General features: G+C 34.6%; 1 protein-coding gene across 3 annotated transcripts in view; it reads left to right on the top strand.

Annotated features, from left to right (window-relative positions):
• The first annotated feature begins 2495 nt into the window (after positions 1-2495).
• The window catches only part of LOC106130902 (mitogen-activated protein kinase kinase kinase 15), a 29040-nt gene continuing 15229 nt past the window's right edge, over positions 2496-16306 (top strand). For 2 of the 3 annotated variants that reach the window (XM_060947691.1, XM_013329844.2), the window contains exons 1-18: positions 2496-2656; positions 2737-2942; positions 3397-3591; positions 5378-5547; positions 5993-6117; positions 6724-6877; positions 7372-7542; positions 8105-8217; positions 8872-9073; positions 9684-9795; positions 10165-10334; positions 10928-11108; positions 11540-11740; positions 12196-12346; positions 12843-13057; positions 13839-13934; positions 14301-14440; positions 14893-15039. In XM_060947691.1, coding sequence (XP_060803674.1) covers positions 2611-2656; positions 2737-2942; positions 3397-3591; positions 5378-5547; positions 5993-6117; positions 6724-6877; positions 7372-7542; positions 8105-8217; positions 8872-9073; positions 9684-9795; positions 10165-10334; positions 10928-11108; positions 11540-11740; positions 12196-12346; positions 12843-13057; positions 13839-13934; positions 14301-14440; positions 14893-15039 — 2795 coding nt within the window. In that variant the 5' untranslated portion in view covers positions 2496-2610. Of the gene's footprint in view, positions 2657-2736; positions 2943-3396; positions 3597-5377; positions 5548-5992; positions 6118-6723; positions 6878-7371; positions 7543-8104; positions 8218-8871; positions 9074-9683; positions 9796-10164; positions 10335-10927; positions 11109-11539; positions 11741-12195; positions 12347-12842; positions 13058-13838; positions 13935-14300; positions 14441-14892; positions 15040-16306 lie in introns of those variants that run through there. The other variant, XM_013329845.2, reaches the window with a different exon arrangement.

Raw genomic sequence — 16306 nt, 5'->3', positions numbered from 1 at the left:
GGCAGACAGAGCCAACAGTCTTGAAAAGACTGAAAAGTTACGTACAGCTGTATGGCTTAATGATGGAATTGAGATTCAAATAGTGACAGATTGCAAGCCCATCTTCTAAAAGAAGAAACCTAAGCTTGTTAGCCTTTCCCTTAGTAGCCTTTTACGATATCCGTGAGAAAGATATGGAGTGGTCCTATTCTGGTGCCGGAAACAATAAGACACATCATCAGCAGTGCCAGCAATCAGCCATTCCGTCTTCTTCTTGATTAACAAAAACATCAGTCCAAGCGTTATAAATGCACAACATAATAATAAAGAAAATTATCCTTGCTTGTGTAATGATAATTTCCATTGTCATTTATGAAGACTATGTTACTTCTAGGGGTCTCATATGCCCCTGTGCCATAGATAGAAAAAAAGATACGTTATTTAGTTTGTTTGTAACGTTTGGCCTACTTATATCATCAAAATCGATCCAGTATTTTCTATATGAAAACATTACATAACCTTTTTTTTTCTATCTGACCTAAAGTAGCAGCTGCTTCTTTAGACACTGAAAATCAGCGCATTGTGTAACCTCATCATACACATGCATATGCTGAGTGGAAACGAGACCCGCCAACGCTACACTTATCATACAATAATATAGTATACCCATTAAAGAAACAATTCGTTGCCAAACAAACCACTTAGCATCTCAAAAAAAAAAAAACCCTTGTGGTCACATCATCTAATCTTTTGTTTTTTTTTTTTTCTATGTTTATGAACAATGTACCTAATATTACATTTTACGCCAAATAAAGACTGTATTTTTAAAAGCTTTTGTTTAATTAAAACCTATGAATTTACTTGCGCGGTGTTAAAAAAATTATATGTATAGATTAACAATAGAAAAATTTATCAGCATAAAGACAACCTCTGACTATTTTAAAATTATGTCAATAGTTCAATATGTAGGTACTACAAGGTTGAACTGGGTTCCGGTTTCCGCCAAAAATTTTTTTCTTTGGCTTTTGATATAGGTATGTAAAACTATAGATCGACAAGACCTTAGCGTAACTGAATACAGATTATAGCAGGGCTTGAATCATCGTAAAAAAAATGGTATCGTTATTACTGTCAAACAGGGTTACCGTTTTAAATAACGTACCGTTCTACTAGCGAATGATATTTTTGGCTTCATTTACCGTCAATTAACGTTACCAGTAAAATTAACGGTAAGAGGTATCGTTAAGACTGTTGAACGTTTTTTTTTTTTTTGTATTTACTAGTATATTCATATAACTTTACTGATTGATTTAATGACAGATTCGCCGTGAACACTTCTAATCGCGTCGTGTATCGTACGTACAGTTGCGTTGCGACAAAAAAACTTTAGGTACCTATATTTGATAAAACAGAACAAATTTTCATTTAACACAATGGTAACGATATTTATATCGCTAATTGGTAACGTTAAATAAAATTAATTTGTTTCACTATTCTTAACTTAATTTAATTACGTTATAAGATTTTATCATCGATATCACCCCTTTAACTTTTTAATATTCCAAAAACTTTTTTAAATATAAAAATCAGAATAATCTCTAAATCAGATAGGATAGTTATGATTATGAAAGTGCATAGCAATTGAACGTCCTTTTAACATTTCAAAGTTAAGTCTCGTGACTCTTAACTTAGGCACGCTGGCCACGCTACATTACCATTTCTACAAATTTAAATTCTATGCTATAACACGTTCAACATAGGCTTGATTGTCAGGCTATAAGCAAATGTTACCAACTTTATACTTTCGGCGATATCCTTACGTTTTTCTTGTGAATTCGGAATTTAATGCCATTTTTATTCAGAGTTTCACCCATTGAAGTTTTAAAGGTTAAACTTAATCAAACTTCTATGAATAATACTACTACAACTAACCTACATAGCCCTCCCAATAATAAAATATTTGGATTTTTTTGAAGCCCCTCAATACATAAATATTCAATAGGTAATAGCACTCTATAATGAAGTGATTTCTTTAGAAATATGCAGAAATGATTTACTACTGTTTTTTTTTTGTATTCATTATTCTTATTATTATGTTTTCAAGTTAACAATCGTAAGTCATTTGTCCTTGCGCATCCGGTAAACAAATCTTTTTCTGAAATTGTAAACGACATATATACATACATAAAATCACGCCTCTTCTTCGGAGGGATAGGCAGAAATGATATCTTACCACTTGCAATGATTTCTGCATACTTTTTTCGCTTCATTATCATCATAACGCGTAATTGAGTAAAAATTATCAAATTTATTGTGAGGAAGCCTACTATATACCACGGGGATTTATTTTAATTAATGATGAAACATGTTTTTGGAATTCAAAACATAAGGAAAATCCATTTCTGTAAATTTTATAAATTCGTGTATAATATTCGTATATCAAAATTTGGCGTTTTTTTATGGCTCGGTTATATATGTTTCAACAGAAACAGTTGGTAACACAGTGTGTTATTATTTTCTATGGTCGTATCAGGGGCCGTACATTCTTGTTGTGGGTTTTATTTTTGTACTGCGTAAAATAAGTTAAAAATGTGCTGATAAATTGTTCAAATGTGCAATAGAACATAAAAAATGATAACGTTTGGCGGTGCAAGCTCGTCGGCGGTAGATGATACAGGTGTGCGACCGTAAGACCATCTGAAGTGAACTTTGATATAACCGATGGTTTATCTTATTTTTATTATTATTTTCTTCTAGGAGAAGTTAGAAGTATATGTGAGAGTATTGGGAGTGATGGATCCAGTGCTACAGTCCAGCCCGGGAGCTCTAACCAACGTCCCCGAATGGATATCGCTTGTGTCCTTGATGGAACACAATCTACAAATTTGTCCCATAGAAAAAGAGCCTTGGAAGAAGTTAGAATGGCTTCAGAATTAGTAAACGCCAATTTACATTACATTACTGTAAGTTAATTCAAAATTAAAATCTTAAGGAAAGATTCTTCACTTCCACAAAGGTTAAACTTCTTTCAAATAAAATTGTAAATGTGAAAACTTTTAAAAATTCAAATAGGTATCTATTGAAAATGAAAATAGTTCTACTGCTGGTTTGAGTTATTATTTAGTTTTATGTGAGCTTGTATAACATCTATATATCAATATCAAGTGTTGGTGCTCAGATATGTGCCTATTAGGTAATGTTATAAAACTTTATAGATCAATAAATGGGATGACTTTTGCAATCTTATTTATCTATCTATTTTATATTTTTTAATTTATTTTGACATGAAAAAGCAGTGTGATTTTTGATAGAGATCAATGGTGAACTTCAAGGGAGACTTTCTTAGCAGCAGGTAGCCTGTATCAGGCTTAAAAAATAGTTTTTCAGTCACCAATTAATAGATATAAATTTTTTCAGTATGAGAAGCTTGATTTTGGTGAGACAGGAGTATTGGACACATTCTACAATGCGGATGTTGCTATTGTTGACATAAGTGTACAAGTGCAACGGATAACACTTCTTTATCATCTGGGCGTCAGGGAAAGTTTTGGAATGAAACAAAATGTGCTACTGTATAATGATACAGATCCAGATTCTACATTACGAATTAAGGTGAGGTAGGAATATTGCTCTAACCAAGTGTTGTAAAGATTTCTAAATTATTTTATATTGGAATAAATAACCCATTCACTCAACTCAATAAAAGTGTTCCATATGAATTTTGTGTTTTGTAAATGGAAGAATGTTAGATAATGCTTAAGGTGTCAAATCACCAGACATGAATCTAAAAACATCATCGATGTTAAATTGTACATTATGTTATATTTTTAACATAAACTAGTGACCCACCCCAGTATCACATTGTTGTATACTTATAAACCTTCCTCTTAAATGACTATGTATTGAAAGAACCTGCAACCAAATATAACAACAGACAACCTAAGGTGATTTTATTTTTGTGATTAATATAATTGAATTAGTTAAAAACTGCAACAAATTCAAATTCAAGGTTCAAACTTTATAAAGCATGAATTTGAAAAAACAAAATATATATGTATATTAAATATTGGACTACTTAAATAGACTTTAGAAAGCAAACTATAAATCTGTAATAACAAGAGAGATTGAAAAGTGTGATTGTCCATCTTTCACGTCAAAACCACTGAACCAACATTCATAAAATTTCACATACATGTAGTGTGGTGTACGAAAGCAGATATAGATTACTTTTGCCGGGAACAAAAGCTTGTTGCTTATAAGTTAACAAATCTTACTCCTATAGGAACCTAGACCTATTGTACTGGTTATACAATGTATGAATATTGCACAAAGCAATCGGCCACTCCTATTATATATTACTCTCAATTTATGAATTGTAAGATCACTCGGAACTTTATCACATAGTACCCGTTACAATGTTGATCGGGTACATATCAGCATATATGCACAATATTTAGTTGTGCTAACTAAAGATAAAGATTTTTAATTTGTTATGCACATACTTTCAGATGAGATATAATTCAACTTTTTGTCTTGTCTCGGCTAATTTTAGTTTCAGTAATAAGTTTATTATGACTGTCAGTTTCTTAAAATTACAGGCCACACCTGTAATTTTATTTAGGTATAGTTTAGTATGAGCTCTTAGTATGTATGTCTATTATTTACAAAAAGATAACAAACAGACTACCTACAAAACTCAAGGTTGTTTATTTATTGAAACTCAAGGTTATTTATGTATTTATTTGGGAAATATACAATTGCAATAACTCTGTAACAATACACACATATTACAATACATAAATCAATAAAGTTTCCACTAGAAAATAGTACATAGAAAATGTTAAACACCACTTTGAAAATTTCGATTTTTATATAATTAATCAATGTCAAAACTCAAAGTAATCAAATTTTAAATTGGTTTAATTTAAAAGTTTATACCTTTGAGTTTTAAAGCTTAATAATAACAAACTTTATTTAAAAAATTTCTGAAAGCAACTACATATTTAATTCTTCATTAACATTCCCAATCATTAAAGATAAAATATTATCTCACAAATTTCATAGATATAAACTTAGTTTTGATAATGTTAAACTAATTTTATTTTGGTTCAATGTGGTTTCCGACACCAATAAAGGACTTAAACAGAGCATATAAAGGACCACTTCATCTTTTTCTCTCATTCGTGGGGGTAGTCGTAAAAGGCGAATGTAGGCTTAGACATGACCATAAACTTGGGATTTTAATTTTAGGTGATAGGTTAGCAACCTGTCACTATTTGAATCTAAATTCTATCATTGAACATGGCCTATCAGTCAATCAAGACTGCTGGCTCTGTTTACCTCACAAGGGATATAGACGTGATTATGTGAATGTAATTTTTATTTTTATGTTTTCCAGATAAACCTGCCCAACCACCCATTTGTGTCGTACAAACAGACCGACATGGGCACTTGTGTGACCACAAACCCAGCGGCCACGAAGTTCAAAGGAGAGGAAGCTGCTGACCCCAAACAACATTTGGCTTTACGTCTCAAGCATATATTGCAGGACTTTGAGATAGAAACTAAGTAAGTAGCGGTTGGAAAAATGGTTACTGGTCCATTATCCATACTTTTCTTTCTGATATTATAAATGTGAAAGTCAATCTGTTTGTTTCGCTTTAAATACTGTACTGATTCAAATTAATTGGTATGCATTTAGGTAAAAGTCCGCATTCCAAAAAACGATTCTCATTTTTCAAAAAATCAACCCCTAATATTCTAAAATGGGGGGTGAAAAATGTATGAAATTTTATCATAAATGTGTGGAGAATGGAGACAGAGATAGGGTACTTCACACCAGTTTATATCACACTACTATCATAAAGGTGTGTGAATATGTTTGTACATTTGTAACTCTTTTTGCAGTAATATATAGGTAGGCTGACGACGTTAGCTCGTAGTTAAATTTATCATTACATTTAGTATTTTGCTAGCAACTTACAACAATAATGATTAATTAATTCATCTTCAGAGCACATCTTCAGGAGAAATTTCTAGCAGATCTGCGCAAAGCTAGGGAGACCCACAGTGGTCAAGAACTGGCCAATGTGTTGCATGCGATGCGCCGGCGGTTGGACGACCCAGCGGTGCTCTCAGGTACAAAAAAAAACGTTAAATTTGTTTTTTAAAGTTTAAATTCTTATTTGATAGAATCGTCGAGAGTGATGAATGTGGGGGAAGCAGGAGTGGTACGAAAACTAAACCTTAAGTCAATTTTTCTAAATGATATGGCCATGTTTTATTTTTGTTTTTTTTTTCATTCTTTTTTAGGCAATGGGCTAGCAACCTGTCACTATTTTAATCTCAATTCTATCATTAAGCCAAATAGCTGAATGTGGCCATTCAATCTTATCAAGACTGTTGGCTCTGTCAATCCCGCAAGGAATATAGACGTGGCCATATATATGGCCATATTTTTGTTCACGACCTTGCAAATCTATTATGGCCTGCACAATATGCATTTGGTATTTAGTCGGTTTTTCACGACATCTCATAATGGTCCTCATATAAATTTAATGAGTTCGCCAATAGCGTTTCTCTTTCTAACCTACATATTTTTACATGCATACATACATTAAGTCACGTCTATTTCCCTTGCGGGGTAACAAGGCATTAATGATAGACCTATTTTTCCTTTTTATAATTAAATACGAGTATACAAACATTACGAAACTGGTTGATATATTTTTTTCTTTTTTTAAGGTGACACCATTGTAAGCATGCTGATATCATACAGAGAAATACAGGATTACGACGCGATTGTACAAATAGTGGACGATTTGAAGATGATAACTAATGGAAAAACCTATGTGAAAATGCCTATAATCAAATTTTTGTACGCGTTTGCTATGAATAGGTGAGTTGATTTAACTTTGTGCTTTTTACGCTTTACCCATAAACATTTGTATAATGATGATTTCAAAATTAAACATACACACATACATACGTATAATCAGGTCTATATCCCTTGCGGGGTAGACAGAGTCAGTCTTCATAAGACTGAAAGGCCATGTTCAGCTGTTTGGCTTAACAATAGAATTGAGATTCATATAGTGACAGGTTGCTATCCCATCGCCTAAAAGAAGAATCCCAAGTTTATGAGCCTATCCCTTAGTCGCATTTTACTTTGTTTTAACATCCACGACCAAAAACCAACACAAAAGGCACTTTCAACAAATTTTCTTAACATACTCAGAAAATTCATACAGCCTTGAAGATCTGACTTAACATATTTTGTAATGCATTTAAAAAAAAACTCCATTAGTCTTTTCGAGCCTGTCGGCTCTGTCTACCTCGCAAGGGATATAGACGTAATTCTGTGTATGTATGTTAAAACTATTTTTTTTGTAGGCGTAACAAGGAGGGCGACAGAGAAAACGCTCTAAAAGTGTGCGTGCAGGCATTGGAGACAAAAGAAAACAGATTTCCAGACATGTTGTGTTTGTGCGGGCGCATCTATAAAGATAAGTTCGTGGAGTCAAAACACACTGACATGGAGAGTTTAAAGAATGCTATTCATTGGTAAGTGTTAATGTAAAAAATAATGTCACTATTTAGAATAGAATAGAATAGAAAAGATTTATTTTAAAAATTGGATACAAGGTATAACTTATTGACGTCACATTTGTTTCCTGTCATTTATTTGAATCTCAGTTCTATTATAAATCCACACATCTGAACGTGGCCTATTGGTCTTTTCGAGACTGTTGGCTTTGTCTACCCTGCAAGGGATGTAGATGTACCTATATAGATATGATTATATGTATGTATATATAATTTTGCCTGTGGTTTCAGTCGTGTAGGTATATTCGTTAAGCCACAGTTTCCGTAGTGACGCCGTTTTTATCGCGCGAAAAACTAGCGCTGTTTCTCTTTTTATAATGAAGGGAAACGGGTTTTTTGCGCGATAATAACGGCGCAGCGCGTGTCATGCTATGGGGGCAGTGCACCTTTTGACCATGATCCTAACCTTTGCATGGGAAAGAGATGGAGAGGTTTATTGTAAAACGCCGAGAACCACATGGCATACTTGTAAACATTTTTTAATTTTTTTATTTAACGTAAAATCTGATCTTTTTTTCAGGTACAGACAGGGTTTTGAAATACAAAAGAACGAATATGCAGGCATTAATTTGGCAACGTTATTAGTAATAGCTGGAAGCGACTTTAAAAATTCACAAGAATTGCAACAGATTGGTAAGTAAAAAGTATTTCAAATACAAAAGCATTGTTATTTCATTCTTGTTTTACGCATCATAATTTTTGGAGGCTTAATCTGTCTTCTTTGTTGTGCAAGAACTCTCTAATTGCGTTTTGTTATAAGCATTAAACAGTTATTCAATAAAGGTATGCAATGTAAGTTGAGCTGTAATGATTCCCATTCTCAGAAAGCAGCTTAGGTGTGTGGTAACTACATAAACCACTTGTTTTCAAGTCTTTATTTCAACAACTTACACTGACGCTCTTATAGTAAACGTATTTGCTTTAGTACATACATACAAACATAAATCACGCCTCTTTCCCGGATGTTTTAATTTGTAAATAGATAAGAGATGAAGTCTAAATAAAATAAGAGTGAATAGGCATTATTTGAGTTTGCGTGCACCACTTTAGGCTTCATCGTGTTTTGATGCATAGATTGAAGTCAAACGCACTCAAATTGTAATAAAAAATAAAAGTGTATTAACTTAATTCATAACACAAACAGTCCGTTTTAATCGCGTAAAAACTATCGCTATCCCGTTTCACGGCACAATAAAAAGCGAAACGGCGATAAATACTACATACCTACTACAAGGGCATTACCAAAAAATGTGTTAATATCTATATATACTATCCTCACATTTCCAGCTATGGTCCTGAACCACCTGATAGGCAGAAAAGGCAGTCTGTCATCCCTAAAAGAGTACTGGGACGTGGCGACTTTCTTCGAGATCTCGGTACTGGCTCAGGACTACGTGAAAGCAATACAAGCAGCGGAATGTATGTTCAAGTTGAAACCGCCCAATTGGTATCTAAAGTCCACTATTGGGAACATAGAACTTATTGATAGGTAAGTTAAGAACAGGGCGTATATATATATATATATATATATTCATATATTATTAAGCCGTTAAAGTATAGCTGGTACAGTTATACATACATACATATGGTCACGTCTATATCCCTTGCGGGGTAGACAGAGCCAACAGTCTTGAAAAGACTGAATGGCCACATTCAGCTATTTCGCTTAATGATAGAATTGAGATTCAAAGAGTGACGGGTTGCTAGCCCATCGCCTAAAAAAAATCCCAAGTTTGTAAGCCTATCCCTTAGTCGCCTTTTACGACATTCATGGGAAAGAGATGGAGTGGTCCTATTCTTTTTTGTATTGGTGCCGGGAACCACACGGCACAGTTATTAATGTCTTAAAGCTCTGATATATTTTAAGGGCTTTATTATAATATTGTGCGATGTATAAAGTGATAACTGGTCTGAAGTCTCAACCACTAGACATCTTGTCAAGTAGTTGTATCCCCACTTAATTTCATTGACAAAAGCTAGCCTTAAGGGCTATGTAAGTTTCCGAATTCATTGAGACGTCCCTTAAAACGATGCTTCTTGAGCTGAAAGCCTAAAGTACTTTTGTCATATATTAAGCTAAAGGTATCTTTTCATTATAGATTTAGAAAGAAAAGCGAGGAAACGTCACCAGAGCAACAAGTCTTCGAATTTTGGATGGAGTACTTCGTTGAGGCCACTAAGGACACTTGCGACAATATCATAAGGTTTCCTGTGAGTTTTCTAGATACATTTCTATCTATTAAGTAAATATTTTATAGTATATATATTATATAAGTGTTTAAAAAGTAAAAATTTGACTAATGTATTACTACTGCATATTTTAGCGAGTCGTTGATAAGTACTATTTTGCAAAGGATTCATTTGTATACGACTCATGAGTTCCATTTTAAAATTTTTAAGAAGAAATCTGCGGGAGTTTCTTTCTAATACACTCAGGAATTATAATAATTAACAATGCATAGTGGTCATAGCTTTCGTCCTTATTTCTGGCCGTTTATGCTGTTTATAAAAGAAAAAAGTAGATTTCAATATAAGGATGAATTAGGTAGTATTTAATTTTAAATTCGGAACTATTTATAGGTGCTGATTCTAGAGACGACGAAGGTATATATGCCATCCTATGTGAACGTGAACATGGGCGCCGAACAGAAGTCCGTGGAGATATTCAATCTGTGCATGGAGGACATGAGAGGGGAATGTAGGCAGGTTCACAGGTGGCTGTTCACGTCTGACATGATACGGAGTTACAGGTATGTTGGCTTCGTCCATAATACATACATACATAAACTCACGCCTCTTTCCCGGAGGGGTAGGCAGAGACTACCTTTTTCCACTTGCCACGATCTCTGCATACTGCATTATATTTCCTTCGCTTCATCCACATTCATAACTCTCTTCATGCAAGCTCGGCGGTTTCGGGTACTTTTGACCTGACCCTTTACCAGGACGTCCATAATAATGTGTAATATTTTATTGAGTAGCATTTTAAATACCTGCGAAATTTTCAGTTATCTCCAGTACAATTGACCCAAAAAATTGTATAAATTAGTCCAGAAGTCCTGATTTTCCAAACAAAATGGCACTAGACGATCGGTCAATGTATGGGATAGCAATAGTTCTTTTTTTTCGCTTCTTTTATCTTTAATACAATTATGAACTAAATTTGCTCCAAAACATTTGGTTGGTGTTTATAAATCTACCAGTTAGACTTAGCCCTTTGATTGAACTAAACATCGCCATTCAATTACATAACTAATTTTACAATTAAATCATTGTAACTTTCAATACGATGAAAATCATCGAACTGCGTGTTGAAGTTCAAATTTAATAAATATTTTTACAGTTTGTACAAACGCGACGAACGCTGTCTATTCCTTTACGTGAGCGAGAACTCCGATGACTTCCAAATATTCCTGCCCTCGGAATTGTACAGGCAGCATCTTCACGACTTGCTCGGGGAACTGACAGCTGACCATGAGAAAGTGGCTGACCTCGACACCACTAATATGCAGGAGCAATTGAAGGTAATAACCATCGACATATATCACATTATTTTAAAACTGCCTTCAAAAAGAAAATGGTGGATCTCACTTTGACCTGTTTGTATGATTGTCCGCGATTATCTCGCGTTTCGCTGAAACAATTTGATGCGGTTCTAGGAGAAAGTTTTGGAAAATTAATGGACATCAAAAAAGGAGGGTATTGATTGGACGCAGTTCTTTTTTTACAAAAGTAATTTTATTCTTAATCTGGTAGGCAAAGTCAATAAACACAATATATGTACCACGTTTGGTTGGACCGCTTAATAACAATCATTAAACTAAATACTATCTTTTTAAAAATATATACACTTTTACTAATAAATAAATCCTTACGTTTTAATTTTTTCTGTAAATGTTTTTTTTTCTAATTGAAAATTCTACGTTCGAGTGAAACGGCCAAACAACATTTTCAGTACGAATACGAGCTAGACGACTTCAACAAGCGAGTGGTACTCGGCAAAGGCACCTATGGCGTAGTGTACGCGGCGAGGGACCCGAGGACGCAGGTTCGAATCGCGGTCAAGGAAATACCTGAGAAGAACTTAGGCGATGTACAACCGTTGCACGAAGAGATATTGCTACATTCGCAGTTGAGACACAGGAATATTGTACAGGTATTAATAGAATTGTATATTCATTAAAGCACTTAGAAATTAAATATCGTTTTAAAACTGCCACAAAAAAATAGGTTATCAATACTCCTAATACAGATTCGATTATTATGAAATTTGAAATGGATAGCGTAGGTAAGCCATATTTTTCGTGGGTAAAATGGCGGGGAATGCTAAACAAAATGTAAAATTAATTTCTTAGCGTCGTGGGCTGTTTTATCAACGATAATCCGTAACGACTAGCGCCATCTATTATGCAGTTTATTCTTTTAACCTCGTGGAATTATCTTATTTCTCACTGATAATGTCATACTAAGTTAAAAGTATTTTTGTCTAATTCAACGTGGTTTCTGAACAAATTGATATAGTTTTTTTGTAATGACATCTTGGACACAGTAGTAAGATATTTCTGAACAGGACCAAGTTCGAGTAAAAACAAACAATGTTTTTGTTTTCAGTACATTGGATCAATTTCAGAAGATAATTACTTCAAGATATTCATGGAGCAAGTTCCCGGTGGATCGCTATCCGCTTTACTCAAGTCCAAATGGGGACCCCTGAAGGAGAACGAGGCTACTATAGCGTATTATACTAAGCAGATACTTGAAGGTAACTTATCTTTTTTTTGTATTGCATAATTTTCTCATATAACTAAATAATCATTATCATTTTTATAACTTAACATCGAGAATCTATTTTCTTTTAGACCGTCGGTGGTCGAACTGGTAAGTGTCCGGTTAAAATGCGTAATGCACAGATAGATATAAGGTCGAATCCCGCCTACTCACCAAAAGGGAAAGCATCGCGAGGATACCTGCTCATTCAGGGGAAGACTGGATTAACCATGATCCATTCATCCATTCTATGATCTGGGTTAGGTTCCCCTGCAAAGATTGCAGAGGTCAGACGTGTAAAATCCTGACTTATCCAATCCAGGATCTATGGTCAAAGCCATACCCCAGGCTCCTCTCCAGAGTGGTGAGGATGCAATCGGGATTAAAACCAGTCTACCCTGTAAGGGATAAAGACATGATTATATGTATGCACATGCAAACACACGTTATATTTATGTATACTATAAATTGTTTCAATATTGTTCTTCCAGGTCTAAAATACCTCCACGACCAGAAAATAGTCCACCGCGACATCAAGGGCGACAACGTCCTCGTGAACACGTACAGCGGCGTCGTCAAGATATCGGACTTCGGCACTTCCAAACGGCTCGCCGGACTGTGCCCCTCCACGGAAACCTTCGCGGGGACATTGCAGTATATGGCCCCTGAGGTCATTGACAAGGGGCAGAGAGGATATGGTGCTCCTGTAAGTATAAATTTAAAAACAAAATTTGATTCATTATAATGAGACATTTCATATAACTTAATAATTGCCATATGATTTGGTTTCGCAGCATTGGTTGACGTCAAATAAATTACTTAAAACTAAGTTGGTTGGTTGCCGTGTGGTACCCCGCACCAAAAGATAAAAGAATAGGACCACTCCATTTCACTCCCATGGATGTCGTAAAAGGCGACTAAGGGGTAGCTTTATAAACTTGGGATTCTTCTTTTAGGCGATGGGTTAGCAACCTGTCACTATTTGAATCTCAATTCTATCTTAAAGCCAAATAGCTGAACGTGGCCTATCAGTCTTTTCAAGACTGTTGGCTCTGTCTGCCCCGCATGGGATATAGACGTGATTATATGTATGTGTATGTATGTATGTAAAATTAAGTTTACTGCTGCTTCCAAAGCGTCAGTGCAGAAAAAGCGGTATGAAACTGCACTGCAGTCACTGCATCCAAACTTAGAATAGAAATGTGGATATTCATACAATGTACATATGTTGCCAAAGAAGCGTCGGTGGTCGAATCGGTAAGATGCCTGATCAAAACGCGGTTGTGCATAAAAAGGCACCGGTTCGAATCCCAACGCGATTTGTAACGATTTGTAACCAAACTCGGAATAAATTCCAGAGAGGCGAAATCGCAACTAGAATTAAAGTCATGTAAAAGAAGAATGATACGAAAATTATAATGTCTGATATTATCATGGACACAAAAAGTTTTGTGGGATATTATATAACGTTGTTATTTATTTTTCAGGCCGACATTTGGTCTCTGGGTTGCACGGTAGTAGAAATGGCGACTGGAAACCCACCGTTTATGGAACTAGGATCGCCACAAGCTGCTATATTCAAGGCAAGTTTACAATTAAATATATCTTAAGTTGTTCTTGAAAAAGGCTTTGTAGAAATTTGTGGCATTTCTGTTTTTGGAGCTGAGCCATGAATTTAATAAGGCATATGTCTTCTATCTTTTTCGGTTAATCTGACTAGATGATACCTAGAGTCTCTAGGTTAGATAAGACATAAACTTTATCCTCATACATGAAAAGTCTGTATGATTATGATATCATATAGAGATAATTCATTTTATAAAAAGCAATCTTTTTGAAATGACTGCAATGTTCAAATATCTGTTCTAGTCTAAAAGTACTGAAAATTAGGAGAAAAAAGGTTTTATAAAAAATAATTAATAATTAACTAATTGTAATCATAATTCTAGGTGGGCTATTACAAAATGCACCCTGAAATACCGAGCGAGTTGACGCAGAAGGCGAAGTCTTTCATACTTCGATGCTTCACTTCGGACCCGGAAAGTCGAGCTACAGCAGCCGAATTGATTGAAGACCCATTCTTATGCGAGTTAGTATTTGCTTCATATAAATTAATAAAAATAAAAAGAAGAACTAAAAATATTACAATTATATTTTAGTAATTTTCTTGTAACACTAAATCTTTATTTTCCCTCTATCATCTTAATGTGACTATTGAGGTGATAGAAGAGGTCAGAAAAAACTGGACTCACCCAATCCAGGATCCATGGTCAAAAATAAACCCTGGGCTCCTCTCCGGAGAGGTGAGGATGAAACCGGGACTATAGCCAGGAGGAAAAAGAAACCTGTATCGACCTACTAGGTATAGTCAACAAAAATGCAGCGTCTAATCCAACAAACATAAGTAAATAATTATATATTCGAGACAAATTACATAGATTGAGTTAGCCTCGAAGTGATTTCGAAACTTTACTGACTCAACTATACTATATTTCAAAATCGATACTTATATCAAAGCATAAATCGAACATTCAATTTCAGAAAAAAAAAGCAAACTGGCCGTTTGGGCGGCAACATAGATTACAGCCGCAGCATATCGGTGCCCGCGGACAAGGCGCGACAAGTCTCCCAGAAGAAGATCTCCGAGCCGTGCATACAGGGCGCCGCGCCCGCCTCGCCGGACATCGAGTGAGTGCCCCGCCGAGTTCATAAAGCATGGAGTTTTCCAGAATGTTCCATTTTTTAATTTCGTTCGATGAAGCTTGGGTCCTATTTCTTTTGTTTTTTTTTTTTTTTTTCATGTGACTACAACGGAAAGTGGGTTGTTAATTAAATAGTTGATTGAAAATTATGTGAGGCTAATCGTAATAATCTCAAACAAAATATATTTTTATTTGTATAGTATAGCGATTTCGTCTTGGTTTTTGGCAAGTTTCGAAGAGGCACAGTAACTGTTTGGAAAATTGATAAAACTTTATTTAATGCTGATAACATACATACAATATAATTATGTCTATATCCCTTGCGGGGTAGATAAAGTCAATTGTCTTGAAAATACTGAAAGGCCACGTTCAGCTGTATGGCTGAATGATGGAATTGAGATTCAAATAGTGACAGGTTGCTACCCTACCGCCTACAATAAAAATCCCAAGTTAATTAGGTATCCTATCCCAAAATCGCCTTACACGCTATCCTTGGGAACACCGTATGGTTACCACCATTTATATGGTTTATGTGAATTTCATTTCAAAAACAAAATAGTCACATGTATTTCAGTTAAAAAGGTATATATAATAACAAAGGATCATTTAGATGTTATGTTATTATATATACCTACCTGGGTACAAGAAACTAGGGCCCTTGCTAAAATTTACCAATAGTAGTTAGAGAGCTAATATGGACCAGTATATTAATTGCTTCTCTTTGTAAAATGCACGGAAAACAGGAATGAGTTATATAATTTAACTATAAAAATTTTTAATGGGGTAGTTAGTAAATTATCAAAGTTATAATGTCTGCAATTATGTAAAGCTTTCCTTTAGTTTTTACGCCCTTATTGTGGGTTAAAAGCGGCTAAGAGCATGATAATTTGGAATGTATTGCTTATATTAATTACCTTAAAATTTTTATGGTTTACATTAAAGATAGAATTAGTAAAATTAGACGTATTTAATAAATTAAACAGTTTCATGTACATATATGGTACATTTTAGTATTTCTATACGTGATACCAGTGTCATAAATATAGTCACGTCTATATTCCTTGCGGGGTAGACAGAGCCTTGAAAAGTCTGAAATACCACGTTCAGCTGTATGGCTTTATGATACTAGTGTCAGAAAACAATATTTAGTCTTTAGGACAGCGCAACGCGTATTAAAAATGAGTCATATGCATCGGCAATAAGGTTCAAAAACATAAGTCCATATTAGTTCTCCAGGTGCGCCCAGTGCCGAA

This window comes from Amyelois transitella, chromosome 14, assembly GCF_032362555.1.
Source record: "Amyelois transitella isolate CPQ chromosome 14, ilAmyTran1.1, whole genome shotgun sequence".
Taxonomy (NCBI): domain Eukaryota; kingdom Metazoa; phylum Arthropoda; class Insecta; order Lepidoptera; family Pyralidae; genus Amyelois; species Amyelois transitella.
This window is presented reverse-complemented; position numbering and strand designations above follow the sequence as displayed.